At 39.5% G+C, this 21,188-nt stretch overlaps 1 protein-coding gene across 1 annotated transcript in view; it reads right to left on the bottom strand.

Moving 5' to 3' along the window:
- Window positions 1-1,233: 1,233 nt before the first annotated feature.
- The window catches only part of KDM7A (lysine demethylase 7A), a 69,576-nt gene continuing 49,621 nt past the window's right edge, over window positions 1,234-21,188 (bottom strand). Inside the window, exons 8-20 of the mRNA XM_052638512.1 lie at window positions 17,875-17,962; window positions 16,598-16,704; window positions 15,258-15,349; window positions 11,904-11,993; window positions 9,979-10,188; window positions 8,352-8,476; window positions 7,984-8,138; window positions 6,646-6,743; window positions 5,998-6,146; window positions 5,616-5,824; window positions 4,206-4,291; window positions 2,121-2,394; window positions 1,234-1,530 (exon numbers count right to left, since the gene is read on the bottom strand). Of these exons, the coding sequence (XP_052494472.1) occupies window positions 1,436-1,530; window positions 2,121-2,394; window positions 4,206-4,291; window positions 5,616-5,824; window positions 5,998-6,146; window positions 6,646-6,743; window positions 7,984-8,138; window positions 8,352-8,476; window positions 9,979-10,188; window positions 11,904-11,993; window positions 15,258-15,349; window positions 16,598-16,704; window positions 17,875-17,962 (1,778 nt within the window). The 3' untranslated portion in view covers window positions 1,234-1,435. The remainder of the gene's footprint in view (window positions 1,531-2,120; window positions 2,395-4,205; window positions 4,292-5,615; window positions 5,825-5,997; window positions 6,147-6,645; window positions 6,744-7,983; window positions 8,139-8,351; window positions 8,477-9,978; window positions 10,189-11,903; window positions 11,994-15,257; window positions 15,350-16,597; window positions 16,705-17,874; window positions 17,963-21,188) is intronic.

Here is a 21,188-nt window from a genome sequence, read left to right on the forward strand (position 1 = left end):
AAGCAGCTGAAAACTGGCATTTAGTAAAAATTGTGCACAAAGGAGATAAATGATTCCTTAAAGCTCAACCGGATACTTAACCTCACTATGCACTGGTTAAGTTAGGACAGATGGAAGAAACTGCAAAAAGCACCCATTTTACTCCAAATCCACATCTTAAATAACTCATTAGAAGGTTAAGAAATAAAAAACTAAACACACACACACACACATACACACCCAATTCATCTACTCCAACATGCTTGCTTCTATACAACTTAATATAGTATAGTCTTATTATATTACGGCTTATTATGCAGATTTGAATATTCTAAGTCAAACCATATTTCATATTTTCCAACAGATTAGGTATACAGAATAAAAGCATCATAAAATATAACCTCTGTGGCAGGTGCTGGCCCTGCCCTCCAACACCAGCAGTATGAAGAAGGCCCTCTGGAGTTACAAATGTATTTGGAAAACTACAAACATGACAATTTAATCAAACTTATAATACTTTTCCCACAAGTAGGGAAAAGATATTAAAGCTGTACTCTTTGGGACCCAGATATCATCAGCAAAAGTGAAAATGCAAGAAGCCTATTTTTCTATTTAGAAGAAAACTGCAATGTCAAACGAAATGAGAAATGTGGGGTCTTGAATGTAGTTCTTACACACTGGCTACGAAAGTGTTTCCCTGCAAAGAGAAGAGTCTGTGTCGTCACGAAATGAGGGGGAGTGCAGAGGGAAGGTGGGACGTAGGTAATCGACCTGGATAACAGTATGCACCTTGGATGTTAGCAAAAGCGAAGCTAATAGCTTATAAAAAACACATGAAATATATAAAATAAAATGATTTTCATATACATCTTAATTTAAAATAATTAATGCATCAAATCCCTGTTTAAGACTTTAACCTGAATAGCAAATTTAAGAGTCCAGACTAGTTACTGTTACCGTGGCTCTTCCCCACGTGTAACATACACACTATCAAAAATAATTTAAAAACCTTCACATTCTTAAATCTAAATTAGTGAGATATTTCTCCAGAAATCTTCCAAATAAATAGCTTTAAAAAAGAAAGAATTTAAAAGCTGTTAACTTTAAAAAAAAAAATCTGTTAAATAAATTACTGATAATTCTTTACCCTATCACTGAAAATAAATCAAAACACTACCAACAACAAAATGAAATTCAAGCCCTGACAAGAGACCCTTTCCAGTTCAAGGTCTCTTTTTAAGGTTCTACCCTCCTTCTTCCTCTCCCCACCAGGTCCAAAATGGTTATTGCTGAGTGGGTGTGGCACAGTGAAAATGCAGCATCAGGTTCATTTTGTTCTTCAGGCAGTGTTCCCTACTGTACATGCAAACTGCTTCAGTGGGGTGCGTGGAAGCTCCAGGCTCCCGCACCCCAAGACCAGTCTCCGAAGGGAATAGTGGCCACGGCCGCAGCTCCGTCACACAAAGAAACGTGCGTGGCCATTTCTGTTCAGTTTAAGGATCTTCCCGAGACGCTGTTTGGCTGTTGCCATTCCTTTTTTTGGACGTTTACCTACAAAATACAGCACACCAACAGCAGTGTAAGTAACAGTGAAAATCACAGTTGATAGCACCTGGAAGACTTAAAGCAGAGCGACACGGCAGGCAAAGGCTTTTAGGTGTCCTGAATGGGTCGAGTCACACGCCTGGAAGTCCACTGCTTAAAACCCTTCCAGCTCGCCCACGAGATAAGGGCCAGCCTCCTTCCTAAGACTTACAGGACACTCCCCGGGCCTAAGCCCTGCCTGTCTCTTCAGCACCAGCTCTTACCATCCTGCCTCAAGCCGCTCCAGCGATGCACCTGTTCCGTCCTCACCCCCTGCTGTCTCTCCCCTGTCCTGGGCCACGCTGTCTCCTCTGCTGTCAGTGCTGTCGACCCTATCCCTTCCCCTGCCTCACAACGGCTAACCCATCACAGCCTTCCCAGGATCCACCTCCCCCTCCAGGAAACCCCTCCTGCTCCTCAGGGCTGACTGAGATACCTTCTCTGTCCCCATAGTAATCTGAGCACCTATCAATGCAGTGTCCATACCCAGCAGGCTGTAAGCAATGTGAGTGTAGAGACATGTCTATTTAACTTAACCTACACACGTGTAACGTTACCTTTTGTTGCCTGGTTGCTGATAGGTGGTGGATTTGACGCAGGTCTCTTGGTGGGGTGAAGGGGCACTGAAAAGGAAGTTTCACCAACAGGCCTTTCTGGGCTTATACTGCCATTACTTAGCTGGCACGCCCCTGATATCAAGCTTGAACTCTGCGTATACTTTGCATTCTGAAGGCTTGAGCCACTGCTGTCCACAGAATTCCTACTTTGTACTTTCTGACTGATTTCTGATGAAACTTCCTTCTTGATGCATTTCTGGCCTCTATTTAGATCCTAAGAAAGAAGGAAATAAGGCCGAATTTTTAGGGTTTCTTTATGAGAAGTAATGTATTAACAATTTAAGAGAGAGAAGAGATAGATTACTGAACTTAGGGTTTTTTAACATGAAGTGGCCACAGATGATCCCTCCTGATGGTCATCTCATTCTAAAACCTAGTAGCGCTGAAGGATTCAGGTTTTAAAGATGCCTCGTAACTTGAGACATCTTCAAGTCGAGAAGAAAACATTATAGATAGATAAGATAGATGACTGGTAGGTCTTGAAATCAAAACAGAGAGGGTCCCAACCAGAATTAAAGAGAGGAAAGGAGAAGATAAACCTGAAAAGAGCATACTGTAGATATGTCTCACGAAGCTAGTTTTAAGTGTGTGTCTGTGTGTGTGTGTGTGATAGTGAATTTCTGATTCTGTAATGGTCAAGTAAGTTTTAAAAACAGCATGAAACACAGACTTGCTTTAAAACAGTCTTACAAATACGCTTGCGTATGAAGAAACAGCTTTTCAATTTGATACACTATTCTAATACCTCTCTAGATTACAAGAAACAGAAATTCTATTTTCTCTAAGGTGATCTTGCTCATCATTTGTCTTCTGCTTCTTCGTTTTCAAAGACAATTATAAAAGCAACAGCTAAATTTAAATAACAGCTTACCTTTTAATACTAAATCCAATAATGCTACTGAGTTATAAATTTTATAACCAGTGAGGCACTATAGAATCATACATTAGTAAGTGAATTCTTAATAGTTAAGGAATTTCTTACCTGACCTTTGTCTCTGGAGCATATCCTCCCATTAAAAGAACCTGTACTTGCCTTTAAAAAATAACGTGGTTCTTTCTCTTATTATAAAAGTAATTGACAAGTATTTAGAAAATACAGATAAGCCAAATGAAGAACGTTAAAACCACCCATATTTCTGTTATTGAGAGAGCAAATGGGGTTGGGGAGGCTTGGAGACTCCACTGTGCCACTTAAGAGTTTTGATTCTTTGGTTGTCATTTTCCAAGGTCCGCAGCAAAAAGGTTATGCTGCTGCTACTGCTAAGTCGCTTCTGTCGTGTCCAACTCTGTGCGACCCCACAGACAGCAGCCCACCAGGCTCCTCTGTCCCTGGAATTCTCCAGGCAAGAATACTGGAGTGGGTTGCCATTTCCTTCTCCACAAAAGGTCATACAGCCTTCCTTTTTTGGTGCTACTGGCAACGTTTTTAAAAAAAGGTATTTTGGGGGTTCATTTTGTTTGGTATAAGCATTCATACATGAGAATCCTCAGACATCAAGTGTCTTCTCTTAGAGCAGTGACTCTCAATCTGGACTTAATGAATGGTCTGGGGTGAGGGTGGGGTACAAACCATGAGAAAAATGTAAGCACAAGTCATATTCATGGAGAACATTTTTTGGAAAGAAAACATTTTCCTGTAACTGTCATCAAATTCTCAAAGAAATTTGGTATCTAAAAATGCTCAATAAACAACAGCAGAGATTAAAAGGATCCTTGTGGTATTGTGGTACTTTTTTCCTTTCATGTTTCATTCTAGGCAGACATAACCTAAAGGTGTTGGCAGCCAGGAGTTTTTAACTGCTTTCTTAAATAAGTTGCTTTTTTCCAGATAACATTCTATCCATAAGCCTTTCATTGGTTAGTACATCAGAATCCCTAAAACTGGACAGCTGTTCAAAGGTACATTTAATGACAATTGTTAAGCTTTCTACATCTGGGGGTTGATTACTGATTGCAGTTTTAAAAACAAAAGCAAAAACAGAGCTAATGACAATCCTATTTCAATATTTCAAACCTTGAATATACCTGAAGATTAAATCTGGAAGTTGTATCAAATTGTTTAATCCAGGAAGAACTCCTCAACTCTTGATCTTCAGTCTTGACATGATATCCTAAAGAGAAATTTTAATTAAAAATCTTCTCACAAACTGGATCTTAAAGAACAAAGTTAGCCTGCTGCTTAAAACTGAAAGTAAATTTATGTTGACATTTTATTCAAAAAATGAGCATGCTAACTCTATTCATATACTTTCACCATACTCCTTTCCCTCTCAAAAACAAAACAGTCACCAGCTTGCAATCCAACATGTTAATTATTTCAGTTCTCTCAAAGACTGTCTTTCTTTCTATGGCAGGTTTTGGGCCAGATGCTGGAGGACCTAGATCAAATTCTGTGGCCATCTGTTGTAGATGTAAAACCAAGTGCAATACAGTTTCTCTAAAAATAGTATATTTTCCCATACAGAATAAAGGCATATGTTTGCCTGAATCTGGCAGCATTTCCAGAGCTTTCTTTTCAAGGGGCCAAAGAGATTATAGGAAGACAGAATGATAAGTGGAAAGACAGAAAAATCCAGATTTGAACTTGAGATCTTTCATTACCAATACATCTTTAGCCAAGTTATATAAGCTCTTTAAACCTGAGTTTCCTCTTATACAATAAGCAAAGATTTTGAGATCACATGATCTAGTCTTGGATTCAAATTCCAGTCACTGAGTAGCCATGTAAGTGTGGGCAAGTTAATTCCACTAAATCTTTTTTCCTTTACCTATTAAAGCTACATTACACACACCCAACATGTCATTTCAAGAATTAAGTGAAATGAATGCCAAGCTCCTGGCATATAATCGACGCAGCTAGGTGGGAATGAACATAATTCCTATAATAGACTTCAGTTTTAATGTAGTACCATCTTTTCCCTAATCCTCCTCAGATTTTTGGGAAACAAAACTTCTCCCTAAAGGCAGACAGAAGGAAACACTCCGGCACCACTGATACCGCCAGCAAGTCTCCTCTCTTTCCCAATGTCTCCTGTTAAGTAGAAGAGGATACCCTCCAGCAGAAACAGCTGAAAGCTCGCCTTCCCTTCCATAAAAGGAAAAAGAGTGGATTGTTCAAACTAAGCACATCAATTAAGACACAAACATCCCCTCCATTCTGATCAGCTTATAAAAGGGACACAACACGTCTTGCAAGTCAGTGAATACAACCCCTAATCCGTTCATTTACATTCTGAGTTATTCTATTTGCAGCTAACATTTGTCAACATCATATATATATATATATATCTGCCAATATGTCTAACACCATCTCCAACTAAAGATGTTTAATAAACATTTCTTGTTCATAATCTTTAACCTCAAGCTAGGATTACAGGGCTATTAAGGTGAGGGTTCTATGTTATTTTTCAGAAAATTACAATTAATGTTTCTTACCACTTTCCACTGGCTTATCACAGCGATACAACTGCCTGACCTCATGGTTACTGCTGTGGCAGCTGCTGGGGTCCTGGAGAGAGGGTCTTTCACCACCGCAGTCTGTGCTTTGAATCTGCCTTTGTAAACACGTGGAATAGTGCAACCCTGCCATAGACAGCATGCCCTGAATAGCTTCTTCCTCTGTGCTCGTCGAGGTAGGACATTCCCTGAAGGGCAGATCAGCAGAAAAGACAAGAACTTTTTTACTCTTAAGGAAATATTTGGTAAATTTTAAAACCAAAACACACACACACACACACAAACAAAACAAACAAAAAATAACAAATGTTTTCCTATAATTTATATAACATTGTAATAAGACCATCATCAGCATGCCTACCTTTTAATTGGAATTTCGCTTCGAGATGGCTTTTGGCTCTTTTGAAGGAAGTTCCTCATCACATTAGATTCTTCCTTAAAGTTTGATGTTATCTCTTGTTTCTTTTCATCACCTGAACTTTCAGACTCTTCAGTGGTAAAATTATTTTTCTGAGATAATTAAATAGAAGGAAGTCTATATAAGAAATCAGAACATGTTTATACAAACTAACCAAAAACAGTTTATCCATCTAAAGGGAAAGTGAGAACTTCATTATCATGGAATTATTTCTGTGTTTCATATGAAAAAGTGGAAATAAATCTCTAGTTACTGCAGTAACATAATTCCTTAGTTTTACAAAAAAAAAAAACAACCACACAGTACAGGCTGTCTTTAAGGCAAAATGAAATATAACCTATGAGGAAATATGAGAAACGAGAGCTGTATCTCCCTCCACCCTTTCCAAAATCAGACAGAAGCTTTGTTGATCAGATGTAAGTAGTCACGTGACGGGGTGTGTGCGTAATTACCACTGAAGAGAAGGCTCTGTGCCACAAAGGTCAGACAGACAGGCTTTGGGAAAGCTGTCATCCACTTCCTCCCATGTAAAGGAAAGTGGGTGTTCATCTTTCCACCACATAACTGTAAGTTACAGGGTCCCAGGCGTACCAGTGCAGTGCAATCAGGTCCAGAGTCTTCTGAATCAGAAATATCAGAATATTCAGATGATCGATTCCTGAGTTCTGATTTCACACTTGTTAAAAACCCTGAGAAGGAAAGTGATCAGAGAAAAAGAGCCATCAGAACTGGAACAAAGTGCCATCCAAAGCCCGTCCAACTCAACTGCGCCGGCTCTGTCCTTTCTCATTGCTTTCATTGTCTTCATTTCGTTCTTCCCCCAAGGATTTTTCCCCTAATTAACCAAGATACAGATTGAAGTGTATTCTTAAAACTTCTGTGGTATTTATCAAATACAGTTTACAATCCTTGCATGGGTGGGTTGACTATTTTATTTCTTCCCAGAAAAAAACCTCAACTCTAAAATTAGCTACAATGCTTTTCACTTTCTGTTATGCTTTATTTGTCTCAACAGAAAACAAAACAAAAAAACTCTCCTGAGCCTGAGACACATTCAAGTAGACAGTGAATTCAACAAGCTTATAGACCAAGCTTCACCCTTGCCTCTCTTTCCCCACAGCACTTTCGGCTAGCAACTGCTGGATAAAGTCCATTGATCAGTTGTGTCTCCCCCGGCATGTGAACAAATGTAGTCACCGACTAAAACAATAACAAACTTATCTGGAATTACCAGGAACTGAGGTATTTGACATGGATTTAATAATGTTAATTATCTAGAATATTCACTTATCAAGTACTAAAATGTTTAACTACTTTCTAAGATAGAAGGGTATACGGAGGCCCTGAAAAATGTTGAGAAAATGAAAGACTTCATTCAAAGAAGATCTCAAGGAGGAGGAGGTGTTACTATTCATTGCATTGATGGTAACCAATTAATAACCAAGTAGAGCCTTCTTGTCAATATGCAATCAAATAAAATAATACTTGGGTTACTAATAGCTTCAGATCAGCCAGTTATATATATCTCCTAATTCTGAAAACCATATGTATGTTAGCTAAAATTATCTTGGAAATTGTACTACATTTCCAACTGCTTCATAATTCAGAGTAGAGGCCCATAAAATGCATGAGCTTTTATGTGACTCTTGAAAAAACTGTCATTAGATGAGGGTGTCACTGGCCAATGACATCCTTGTCACTAATACCACTTTCCTCGGCTGCCACCCCTCATTGGGAGGTCACATTCAGCATTTCCCTGATGGAGAGAGGACTCAGAAATGCTCCAGATTTCTCAAAAGAGTATTAGGGACACAAGAAATTTTAATCCTACTACTAATTTAAGCACTTTAAAATTAGCGAGTTACCTGACATATTATTAGCATATTAATAATGAACAGACCTTTAAAATGACCATTAAAACAAACATACTGTTAAGTGGTTTTTGAGACTCTTCATTCTCCACTCCCTCTATTCCTGAACTCTCTTCCATCTTCACTTTTGCCTTTTTTGTCCTTCTCTTATCCTCTTCATTTTCACTATCTGCTGTATAAAGACTCTGATCTGTGAAGGGTTGTCTCTCATCCCTGTACATAGAGGGAAAAATAATCAACTCAGAAAAGAGCGCAACTATGCAGCCAAACACTATTACACTCTCCTTACTTTGCAGAGAAAACTGAGAATTGAGACCCTTTCCCCATTTTTCAGGCAGGTGTGCAATGGTCTGGACCCAGAATAAAATGAACAGAGGGAATCCATGGAAAACTAAACTCTCTGACACTTTCATCTACTTCACGTACTTAATTATCCTTCCATTTGTCAGCAGTAATCGAAGATCATTATCTTTCGCTCTCCATTCAGGTACTGTGGAAGATGGCTGGAGATGTTTGTTGAATTTTCCATTCAGTTTTGAGCTCAGGATGTCCTTAAAGTATAAAAACAGAACTTACTTAACCTCCACCCTCAAAAATACCTGCTTGACAGGTAAAGGAGGAGAGTGTACCACCACCTCCCCCTGCCCTGGTCCCCACGGCCCTGCATCCTAAGAGTGCTGGGCAGCCTCCAAGGCTAGGGCATTTGCAGTGATGCAGCATGGAAGCTAAATGGCTCCTAAAACCAGCATGAATGTGGTTCATCTTTCTGTAGGGCCAGTAACAGTAAAATACGTTCTACAAAGCAGAATATAAAATCTGCCTCACGTGAATTCAGACATTTCACTCTTGTAGAAAGCTGGAAAACTGGAGAAGTACTGCCTTTGTGTATTTTGAGTTCTCTTTCCCTTGTTTCTCCCTAACTGCTGGGTCCCTTCTGGTCCCCCCATCTCTGACCTAATCTCTAGTCTTCCCCCCAGGTACTCTCAGCGATTTACAGGTCACCATCATGCTATCACCAGGAACAAAGGCCACCGAGTGACATAAAGGCACAACAGTGGCTGGTTTTTAAAACATAAAGAATATTTCCTTTAATATTTTTCTTTAATAATATATAGAGCTTCTTATAATAACCTGAATCTTCTCCCACATAGCTATGGATGAATCTTCTACCAGATGGCTATGGGTTGAAGGAGGTTTAGAACAACAAAAGCTTACAACAGTATAAATACAATTATATAAAATTTAAAATATTTAAGGAAGCTTTAATTTCTATATAACATCTGTAAATACGTTAATTCAGAGATACTGCTATCTTACTCATTTTAAACTGTCCTCTCCTTAAGATGTACAATCATGGATGACATGGATCTCATCACAGGTCAGTAGCATGTTTTCCAAAGGCCCCACACTGAGCTCATCACTCTGTTAGGCCAGCATTTCTCAAACTGTAATGAGTTTAATAGTCTCCCAGCCTAACAGTGATGCATGCTGCTGCCGCTGGGCCAGGGAAAGGCCTACAGCACCTGCACTTTCCTCTGCCTTCAATACTCCTCCTCAAGTCTGTGTATCCACCTGACTTCTTCTATGTAAGTGTCTGTCAAATGCACCCACCTGAGAGGTTCTCCGATCACCTTAGCAGAAGCAGCCCACCACCAGCCCCTTTATTCTACTGCTCTCTTCATGACCTTTTTATCTGAAATTATACGACTTTAATACCTGTCTCTGACTTCGATCCTTCCAACTTGAACTAGGATGGAAGCTCCATGAGGGCAGGGGCTTGGGTTTTGCCCACTCTGGTACCTTCCCCAGAGCCTAGAAGAGTACCTGGCACTCAGTAAACACTCGATACACATGTCAGCAAACCGATGGGACCTGTTCGTCCTATTTCTACACCGAAGCATGCCCCCACCACAAGCAGAAGTGCTGCTGACCGCTAGGGTGCTAAGCAAAGCTCAGACAACAAGAATGGCCAGCCTGGTCTCTTTCTGTCACCCTTCTGAAGGCCTTTCAGAAATGACTGAGTCTCTCCTGTGACCGCGGAACAGAAGCTTGCCTCTTCCCAGGGACACATCTCCAGTCTTCTGAGCACCTCCCTCGTGTGGAGCTCCAGGATGTCGAGGTTGGAAGGAGTTCGGACATTGTGGTCTCGAAGTTTCCGCATCCTTCGTCGGGAATGGTATGGGGAAGCTGCTTCACTTGAGGACCGTGAAACTGGACACACAGAAGGGATTCCCTGAGATTTAACTGGTTTGCCGTTTTCCTCCTTTAAGAACAAAATTTGGGGTATTTTTATGACAAGGCCACAAACATAACTGACTAAATAATCATCTATAAAAATATTTTAGAAAACAAAAAACATTCCTTTTCATCATAAAAACAAAAAACACCAAATTATAAAACCTGAACAGCTCTACTGAGATCTTTTCCCCTTCTCTCTCCCACATAAAATACTGTGAACACATATCCTTGATTTTCAACATCATTTTAAAGGCTGTGTCATATTCTACTGTAGAGATATAGCATAATTTATTGACCTAATACTTAGGGATAGATATTGTTTTCATTTTTTTACTATCATTTTGGTTCCAAGAGGTGATAGTGGTAAGCAGGTATGGTCATATATCAAGTTTAACTGGAATTGTCTTATTTACTTTATTAAAGTAATGCTAAGTCAAGGTATATGCCAGTTAGAAATCATGCACTAATTTATACTTCCTATCAGCAGAGCAAAAATACAGAATTTTATCTTTGCCAATGTGATAAACCATCATTTGAAATCATAAATTATGTGGTAATATGTGGTTGAATACTTTTTCACATATTGAGAATATTTTTCATATTTTTATTGAATTGGCCATTTCCATCTCTTCTTTAATGAAATTCCTGTTTATACTTTCTTTGTACATTTTTCTACAGCCATTTTGCTGCCTTCTGGACTCTCTACCCTCCAATTAAAAAAAAACAAAACACTTTGGTGACTATTTTTGTCCAATTATTCTTCCAAGAATATTTCACCATTTTCAATTTGTAATACTAATTTGCAATTATATTTTAGAAATGACACTCCCATTTATTAAACTAGAGTTTTATTTTTCTTAGTAAAGATTTATAGTTTTTTCATATAGACCTATACTTTTTTATTGAGTGTATTCTTAGTTTTGGTTATTGTTGTGATATATATTTATACATTTATATATATTAAGATTAAATATATGACTTTTGAGTTTAAAAATTCATGTATATGCAGCTCTTCAAAAACATAAAATAATTCCCTACTATATCTGAACATGTTGAGAATTATATGAAATACTCTATCCAAGGATATTAAACCCAACATTTTAATACCTCTTTTTTGTTTCCCAAATACAGCCCTGATCTGAGCCATTAAATTATCAGCATCCATTCCTCCACTTAACTTCCTTTCAGTTCAAGCTAGACACTAACAGAACCACCTTCCTGAAGAATTACTTTAATTAAAATCCCCTATCTTTAACACCTAGAATATCTTCTAATTAATAAAATACCTAATGTCAGACTTCATGGGCTTTTATCAAAGGGCATATACCTAACCCAGGTGTCATAATATTTTCAGTTGAATGGGTCTCCTTGCCCCAACCCTCTTTCCAATCCAACTTCACCGGTTCTTACTCATCTTACACATCTTAACGTGTATTCATCTTTGCATTGCAGAAATGAATGACATCTGAAAGTTTTGTTTATTCTGTATTTTTTTCATTTTTGGAGTAACCTGGAGAACCTGAAGTAACTTGGTAACTACATCCTTATTACTTCATGATGATACAATATTCCAGATTTCTCCGTAGGGCTCTGAAACCCTGAGACTCCTTTCAAGATACAGCTCATTCTAGTTCTTCTAAGAATGTCGAGGCTTTCCAGTATTTGTAGTGAGGTGGTAGATCCAACTGCTTCTCAAAGTAGATAGGAACCAAGCATTTAGATGATAGTTTCTACTCTTACCTCTATTGCTCGAATTACTTTAGAAAGTTCTTTAATAAGATGTCCAGGTCTAACATTGTCTGGAATTTCAAAGGCATGTTCAGATACAAGCTGTATTTGGATTAACAAAGATAAGACAACCAAAGTTATTTACATTTTAAGATGTAAAAACTAATAAATTTTTAAGTTCTCTAGATTTTATAGACAAAGTCAAATACCAACAAGCCAGGTCTCAGAACTCATGGAGCTGGTTTCATATCTTCTAAGGAGATCCTTATTAACTTATGAAATCCTTTTACTCTGAGTTAAACATGAACTTGTCTTACTGTGAATTCTGCTCAAAATGGACTCTACACCTCAAAGCCTACTGTAATTCTAAATACTACTATAATTAGTAAAGAAACTAATGAAGCCTTAAATTTAATTCATAATACAAAAGGATTTGTAAGGGGAAACACAGGCACTAAAATAATCCTAGCTTCTCATGGTAAATCTAATTCATAAAGTCTTTTATTTTTTGCTTTTCAAAAGTAAAACAGGAAAAAGATTCCATCAATAGGAAAGAGGAATTAATTGGCAAGTTACTGTATCTACTGAAGTGCAAACTGCTCTCATTGTTTATTATGTCTAATTCCAAACATTAATCTGTTTATCTAAGAACAGGCTTCCCAGGTGGCTCAGTGGTAAAGAAGGCACCTGCATTGCAGGAGATGCAGGTTCAATCCTTGGGTCAGGAAGATCCCCTGGAGAAGGAGATGGCCACCCACTCCAGTTTTCTTACCTGGGAAATCCCACAGACAGAGGAGCCTGGTGGGCTACAGTCCATGAGGTTGCACTGAACACAACTTAGCGACTAAACAAAAATCTAAGAACATCTGACCTTTTAGATGCCCTTAACATACTAATTGCTACTCCTGCTTTATATCCTCTCCCTGGTTTTAGCATAATTTGTTAAAACAAACCAATGGTAACAGTAACACTAAGTGCAAACTATGTGCCAGGCTGAGCAACAACAAATTAAATAACAACAACAAAAAAATAACTGAGCGACTGAACAACAGCAAATGTGCCAGGCAAGATACAGTTGAGTGCTTTACAAATGTTACCTCATAAATCATTTCAACACTAGACAGAGGTTCTCCTAGGACTCTCATTGTATGTCGAGGGAATAGAAGCACAGGTTCACGCTTTATTAGCAGCACGGCTAAGACTTGAATCCAAGCCTCTGACTCTGGAGTCCACACCCTGAACCACTAGGTTAATAAGCTGCCTCTCAAAGTGTACTCTAGATGTAATCAATTAACAGTATCTATTATTGATGAATTTTCTTGTTGTTGTTCAGTTGCTCAGCCGTGTCCGACTCCTTTCAACCCCATGGACTGCAGCATGCCAGGCTCCTCTGTCTTCATTGTATATCAAAATCACCCACAAGTTTAGAGGTTCATAGCCTACTACAGATCTATTATACCAAAATCTCTAGGGGAAAAAAGTTATTTCTAAAAATCTCTAAAGGCAATTTTGATAAACACACAAGCTTGAGAACAACTTGTCTAAAGCTTTCAGAAGAAGAGGAATTACACAGTTTTTGCAAGATACTCTTTGTTTTTATCCTGTTATATACGATATACTTTTGTAATCAGTTTTTGCCTTTACTTGTCAATTAGATCATGAGTCTTTGATGCTGATTTTGTTTTCCTATATGCTTCCACAGCGCCCCTGCTCTAATGCGTATACAGCAATGATTAAAAAAAAAAAATGAAAAGAAGCATAAAATTATTGGGAGGGTAATCTATTACCCTCAGAGGGTAAAGAATCTGCAGGCAATGCAGGAGACCAGGTTCGATCCCTGGATGGGGAAGATCCCCCAGAGAAGGGTATGGCAACCTACTCCAGTATGGTTGCCTGGACAATCCCATGGACAGAGGAGCCTGGCAGGCCTACAGTCCATGGGGTCGCAGAGTCGGACTCGACTGACAGACTGACACTTTCCCAGTATCTTTTAGGTGGCTCAGTGGTAAAGAATCCGCCAGTCAATGCAGGTGATGCAGGTTTAATCCCTGGGTCGGGAAGATCCCCTGGAGTAGGAAATGGCAACCCAGTCCAGTATTCCTGCCTGGAATATTCCATGGACAGAGGAGCTTGGTGGGCTACAATCCCTGGGGTCACAGACAGGCACAACTGAGTGGCTGAGCACAAGCACACAGAAAGTATCTTTTAAGAGCAGGATTTTTACTTCAAGTGGACATTTAAGAAATCAGCATGGAAATGTATTTTCATCAGATAAAATATTTATCACTTGTTAAAGCATTGTGTGCAAAGTTCCAGGAAGGAAATAAAGATGAGAAAGTCCCTGTTTTTTAAGAGCTCATAAATGTAGACAATAAGAAATGGACACATTACTTTATGGACATTACTTTTAAGTCCACTGGCTCAAGAGATATGCTATGGATGTATAAGGAAAGGACCTATGAATTCCAAATGGAGAGATCTGAGATGACCTCTTAGAGGTGGTAGGATTCGAATGCAAACTAGACCACAGTTCAGGGAAAATGGAAAGCTCCTGCCTGAACCCGGACCTCTTTTCCTTTGTTCTTACATAAGACCAGCAGAGGGATAACAGCATAGGTGTTGCAGAGACCGAGCTTCATCTTAGCTCCACCAGTTGTCTTGAGCAAGCACTTACACTCTGAACCTCAACTTCTCCATATTTAAAATGGGGACAACAACAGCACCACAAACTCATTTAGTTGCTCTGAAGAGTAAATGAGTTAGTAAATGCATTTATGGATATAAAGACTAAACACAGTGGTTAGCACACGATGTGAGCACAAAGTTATATACTATTATTCTATATCTACCTGTTAATTTCTTAGTCAATATCCCAGATAGTCTCAAATTTACTTTCTTTTCAAGATTAAAGAAGTACCTAGGTACTCCATTCTCAAAAATATAAACAAAAACCAGCATATCTGTATATACTAATAAAACACAGGTTGTACTTCTCAGTTAAAGCATGATTCCCATTCCTTCTACCACTCCCACTTACTGACAGAACAGCATAAGGCTCTGTTTTCCTGACCCTGCCATACAAAAATTAACAGTTTCCCTGATGGCTCAGATGGTAAAGAATTTGCCTGCAGCACAGGAGACCCAGGTTCAATCCCTGCGTTGGGAAGATCCCCTGGAGAAGGGAATGACTACCCACTCCAGTATTCTTGGCTGGAGGATTCCATGGACAGAGGAGCCTGGCGGGCAACAGTCCATGGGCTTGCAAAGAGTCGTGGACATGACTGAGAGACTAACAGTCTCACACTTTTCACTTTTCTGACCTTGCCATATAAAAATTAAGTTATTTCACCAAAGACAACTACTTACTTCTTTTTTCATCCATAATTTTAAAGCAGTATGCAGCGCTTTCACTCCCTGTACTAGGTAAGTCTGAGGCTGAAAACCATCTTCTCTCAGTTCTGTGGGAATGAAGTTAAGGGGGAAAGGAGTTAGGTTCTGTGGCAAAGTGATTAACTTTAGGTTTTGAGTAACCACCAATTATCAAACAAGTTAACAGAGAGGAAAAAAAAGTGAAATAAGAAACAATCAATTGACAAGATGAGAAAGAAAAAGAAACAGAACCACACTCAATACTACTGCCTCCATCTTCTACAGCAGCACCTCTCTCAAGACACCCACCTCCACACAGCGCTACACGGTGTGAGATGGGGTTCTTACTACTCGTTCCTTCCGAAGAAAGTGAGCCCCCCCTCACCCCTTTTAAGGAAAGAAACCATGGATGAGTCCTATCATTTAATTCTGTGCATGCTATCCTGGGAAAAGAGTCACTGATTTGCTTCTTTTCACTGTACCCTTTTCTTCTTGTGCAACTTTTAAATGAGAAAACCCCCAATGTTTAGAACAGACTTTGCTGTTTAATCTGTTTATATCTCTTCTTCTGGAAGTTAATGATAATAGTAGCACTATTTGCAAACTGACTAGAAATGTTAAGACAACACAGAAACTAGATCGACTTTATTCTCACGGGCACAAGTGTAAAGCAAAACTAGATAAAAGTGAGAAGTGACCCTGAGTCTCCAACTTGACTGCTCAAAAATCATTAAACCAATAATAAAACACTTAAATCTGAAAAGCCACATAAAAAGGTGGCTTTCACGTTTAAAGGGATATTCCCCCACCCACTCACCACCCAAAACCATGTTTCTTCAGGCACAGACCACAGCCCGACACTAGCTGGTGTGCGCTAACAGGTGCCTTATGCTGGCCACATAATGGTCACAGCAGTAACAGCACAGGCACCACCTGACTCTCTCAGGACAAGAGAAGTGCTCCCTCAAAGGCTTTTAAAGCAAATGCCTGGGGACAAACATTAAGTAACAGTGCCTTGGCTTCAACTGCGTTTTTTGCTAGGGAGGCACTTTTACATGCCTGAAAATCTGTGCAGGTGACTAGAGTCCGGGGAGAAAGCAACACTTTTCAGGATTCCCTGTGTGGTTCCAATGCAGCTGTTCGTGTGTTTTTATGACTATGGACTAGAGCTCTCCTAATTTGTTAAAAAGGTTCTGAACAGGGGGAAATCATGCATTTAAAAAACAAAACAGGGACAACAGCCACCATATTTTTAAAAGGACCTCTCTATCAGTGACTTTAAGTGAATTTACAAATATTCTGCATCACATGAAACAACAAAATGTTCAGATTATTACCTTTTAGGGTTTCCAGCAAGTTTTTGGCTACAAACCAACATATGGCTTCAAAGAAAGGGAATTTGAAAAGATCTGGTGTTTTAAGTCTTTTTTCCATCTCGTAACACCTAAATAAAGAAAAGTTGAAGAAATTCAACATTAGCATTTCCAAAGTTAAATGGAGGCAACCAACTTAACTGAAATAAGGCAGCCCATGACACAGAAGACCAATGGGGTCCTACACACTGCTCAACACCACACACGTGAGTAGGACTGAGTCGTGATCTGACTCAGGTCTGCCCTTATCAGATCTGACAGTATACTGAAGAATTTACACAGGGCTTCTAAAAGATCACCCCTAGGGATCTGTAGCCTAGTTTTAACAGAAGGAATTTTACAAGGGTTCCACTGTAATAAATATAACGTGTTTAGAAACTAGCTCCCTGTGTTAGACAGCACTCCAACATCCACTCGTGGAGTTTCCTTTAGGTCCCACTAAGCATTCCAGCTCAGGACCAAACTTGGGTGGGGTCAAGGTGAGAAGGCAGAAACCATACGGTGAGTTTTCTGCAAGAGTCCTTGCAGCAGTCCATACAGCCAGGAGCCGTCCTTCCCCAGGGACAGCTCAGGTATAAGCAAGATTCACTTGGCAAGTGTGGGAGTTTGGCTTAAAGCTTCGTGCCCCATAAGAGCCAGAATCTCTTGTAATAACTCCATCGATGCATGGCTTCCAGGGTTCCCCATGGGCATGCCCAGTTACAAGTCAGGAAAGTCAAAAGACATGGCTCCCTACCAGGTATTTCCAGTTCTCCCAGTCCCGTGCAGTTTATCAATGAGGAATCATTTTACCATAAGTAATGTTGCCTAATAACATTCTTCTCTTATTAAGCTACCAGGCGAAGTTTTTGCCCAAAAGTCAGATTGTCATGCAGAAGGGGAAATAGTTGGTAATCCTTCACCACAGCAAAATTAAAACAGGTGTTTCCTAACTTCGAATTGTCCTGTCCCAGCCCCGTATGTTACACCTGAGTCTGACCTGATTTAGTTCAATTCTCTCACTGTAAAGAGAACCAAAGGAGAGCCGATCCATCTCTATAAAATTCTGAAATGTGGGAAAGTATTTAGTCTCAACTTGAATAAATGATTCTTTTTGTTTTAGATTCATCAAGGTGTCCTCTTGTCAAAATTTTAAGACAATTTTTTTTTTAAGTTTCTAATAAGTTATCAGGGCCTATCTCCATGAGATCACAATCAAATATGTTGCTGAAAAAGATCCTTCAAGTGCTGGTAACACAAACCTGAGCTGCATGCCAATGTTAAGGTTGTGCAGAAAGTTCCCCCCAAAAGCCATACAGTCCTGAGAAGTGAGCACAGCATGAATCCACCCTGAAACGGTTAAAAGGACACGTCAGTGACTTTTCAACATTTAAACAACACAAATGTGGTATCTACCTGTTTTAAGAAACACACAAAAAAATCAGTTTAGCTCATACTTCAGTGCCAGAGAAGCTAATGTCTATTATGATCTAAAGATACAATGATTCAAGTATTTATTAAATGCCTATTCTATGCCACCTCTGTGCTGTGTTTCAGATTAATGCATTGACCCGACTAGACAAAATTATGGTGCAGGACAGAAGGAGCTTTTGGTAATTGTTACTGTTTTCATTTTTTAGTTTAAAAACACATATAACTTTATGTTAAAGATTTTACTCTGAGACAAGTCAAATCTGGTTAGAGTGAGGCAAGCATGTTTTCATTAAATGAATAATTGGAACTGGCTGAGCCCCTGGCCTTCCTAGTGTCATCCTGAAATGAGTGCCGGTAGGGACCAAGCAGAGGAGGATCGGTGGGACTCCACCCAAGACCTGCCTCTAAGAAAGAAAAGGTAGATCCCCCGTATTTTATGAGGCAGGGTTATGGCCCTACAAATATAAATGTTGGCAATCAGAATGTTATCTTCCCATAAAGCCAACATGTTTCCAAAGTGAGGCTCATTTCTAAGAGATGATGTCTAACTTTTGAAAGAAAGGTCTTGTAGACCAAACATAAAGATGCTATACAGATGTAAATAAATATATTCACATACATTTGCATGGAAAAACTGACTGTTAAAATAGACGGATTCCATTTTCTTTATACTTTTCATAATTTGATTCGTCATTGTTCTGTGATATAGTATCTAAAAAGGCCAAGAAGACTGGATTTCAAGTGGTGGCCATTTGTGTGCTCAAAGGCACGAAGTCTTGAGCTTGACCCTGAAATCACAAATTTGAAGTCTGTGTCGGCTTCAAATTCTGTAGATCAGTGGTTCTCAGTGGAGGAAGCGCTGCCAGCAGAGCGTGGTCTGGAGAGTTCGGGGCAGGGTGGGTGGAGCTGTCACAAGGATCAGGAAGCACCACTGTCATCTTGCGAGCGGGAGGCAGGGTGCAACAGGCAGGACAGTGCCACACAGCAAGAAACTGTCCTGCCTGAGCCAGGACTTTCAAATATCTGCTGGGCATTCAGACAGGTACAGAATCTGTCACTGACTGAGCCCAGAAATGATGGCTCCATTAATATGAAACAGCATCTTTTGCAAGGTTTCAGCACGATTTTCTAGGAACACAACCAGGTAGCCTGTACACTGAAGAAAATTTATCAGTTGCCAAATACCTTGGGGAAAAAAAAACCCACACTATCTATAGCAGTGGTTCTTCAAATGTGGTCCCCAGACCAGCAGCATCAGCCTCAGCTGCAAACTTATTAGAAATGCAAATTTTCAGGCCCACCCCAGAGGTGCTGAATCAGAACCACTGGGTTAAGGCCCAGCGCTCTGTGTTTTGGGCTTCCCAGGTGGCGCTAGTGGTAAAGAACCCACCTCCCAATGCAGGAGATGCAAGAGATGTGAGTTTGATCCCAGGGGTGGGAAGATCCCCTGGAGGAGGGACTGGCAACCCACTCCAGTATTCTTGCCTGGAGAATCCCATGGTCAAAGGAGCCCAGTGGGCTACAGTCCACACGGTCGCAAAGAGTTGGACAGGACTGAGCAGGCACACATGCTCTGTGTTTTAATAAGCCCTCCAGGTGACTCTGAGGGTCTGTGGAGTTTGAGAACCATTAATCCACACCAATGCTATAGACCTGTACTGCTTAGCTGGCCTGTGCATCACCCTACTTCCAATGTTGCTGTGCCTGAGCAGGGACATTGCAAAATAATATTTTATTATAAATTACTTCTAATTTCTTTATAATCTAATTAGATTATTACATCAATTGGGGGGAGGGAGTTATTGGTGTTGGAGGTTATACTGATGATAAATTTGAGTTTAAGATTTTAAAACAGATATAACAAACTATTTACTACAAAAAGGAGCTTTGGGGGGTTCTTAAGGGAGGGGCTTGGTCCATTCACAGTGAAAATATTGATAGGTATCTAGATTTTATCAATTCTGGTAGTTCTAGGCATTTACTCATTCATTTATTCAACACATACTTATTATATACTCCATAGCCAAAGTAAGAAAGCAGGGCCTGTAACAGATCCTTGCAAACTCTGCAGCCATTAAGGTCACCCAAATCAGAAGAACACAACTCTCAGAACCACTGGCCTGCAGAATCCATGCCCTGCATTCAGTCACCTCTCAAGATGATACACCTAATGCCTATTCTTGAGGCTATAACTAAGGCTGATACTCAATCCCTTCCTAGGCTCCCTCAGAACATACTCATTTGCCTCCTAATTATCCCAGGATAGCAGCCCAGACTCCTACAGCAGACTTGGCCTTCAACATCAGCGCAGAGCTGACCAATTAAAAACTGAAGGGAATTTCATCAAAATTTTAAAATTTTGTGCAAAGGACATTATCAAGAAAGTGAAAAGACAACCCACAGAATGAGAGAAAACATTGCAAATCATATATCTGAAAAGGGTCTATTCAGAATATATAAAGAATTCTTACCACTCAGCAATAAAAAGACAGCCCAACTTAAAAATGGGCAAAGGATTTAACAGACATTTCTCCAAAGAAGACATACAAACAGCCAGTATGAAAAATGCTTAGCATCGTTACTCACTAAGGAAACACAAATTAAAACCACAATGAGATACTAGCACTTCACACCTACTAGAATGTCAAAAATAAAGATAAGCACAGTGGTGGTGAAGATGTGGAGAAATTGAAATACCTGTACATTGTTGGCAGGAACATAAAATGGTACAGCCGTTAGGAAAACAGTTTAGCAGTTCCTCAAAAAGTTAAACATCATTAAACCGTATGACCCAGCAATTCCACTACTAGGTATAAACCCAAGGGAAATGAAAACAAACCTCCACACAAAAACTATCACACAAATGTTCAAAGCAGCACTATTCATAACAGCCAAAAAGTGGAGCCAACCAAAATGTCCATCAACTGATGAGGGGATAAACGAAATGTGAAACATCCATGCAGCGGAATATTACTTGGCCATAAAAAGCAATGAAACACTGATAAGAGATACAACATGGATAAGTCTAGTAAACATGATGCTAACTAAAAGAAGCTGGATACAAAAGGTCACCTATTATATATGAAATGTCCAAAACAGGCAAATCCAGAGCCAAAAGAAAATTAGAGGTTACTAGGGGCTG

This window comes from Budorcas taxicolor, chromosome 4, assembly GCF_023091745.1.
Source record: "Budorcas taxicolor isolate Tak-1 chromosome 4, Takin1.1, whole genome shotgun sequence".
In the NCBI taxonomy this organism is placed as follows: Eukaryota; Metazoa; Chordata; class Mammalia; order Artiodactyla; family Bovidae; genus Budorcas; species Budorcas taxicolor.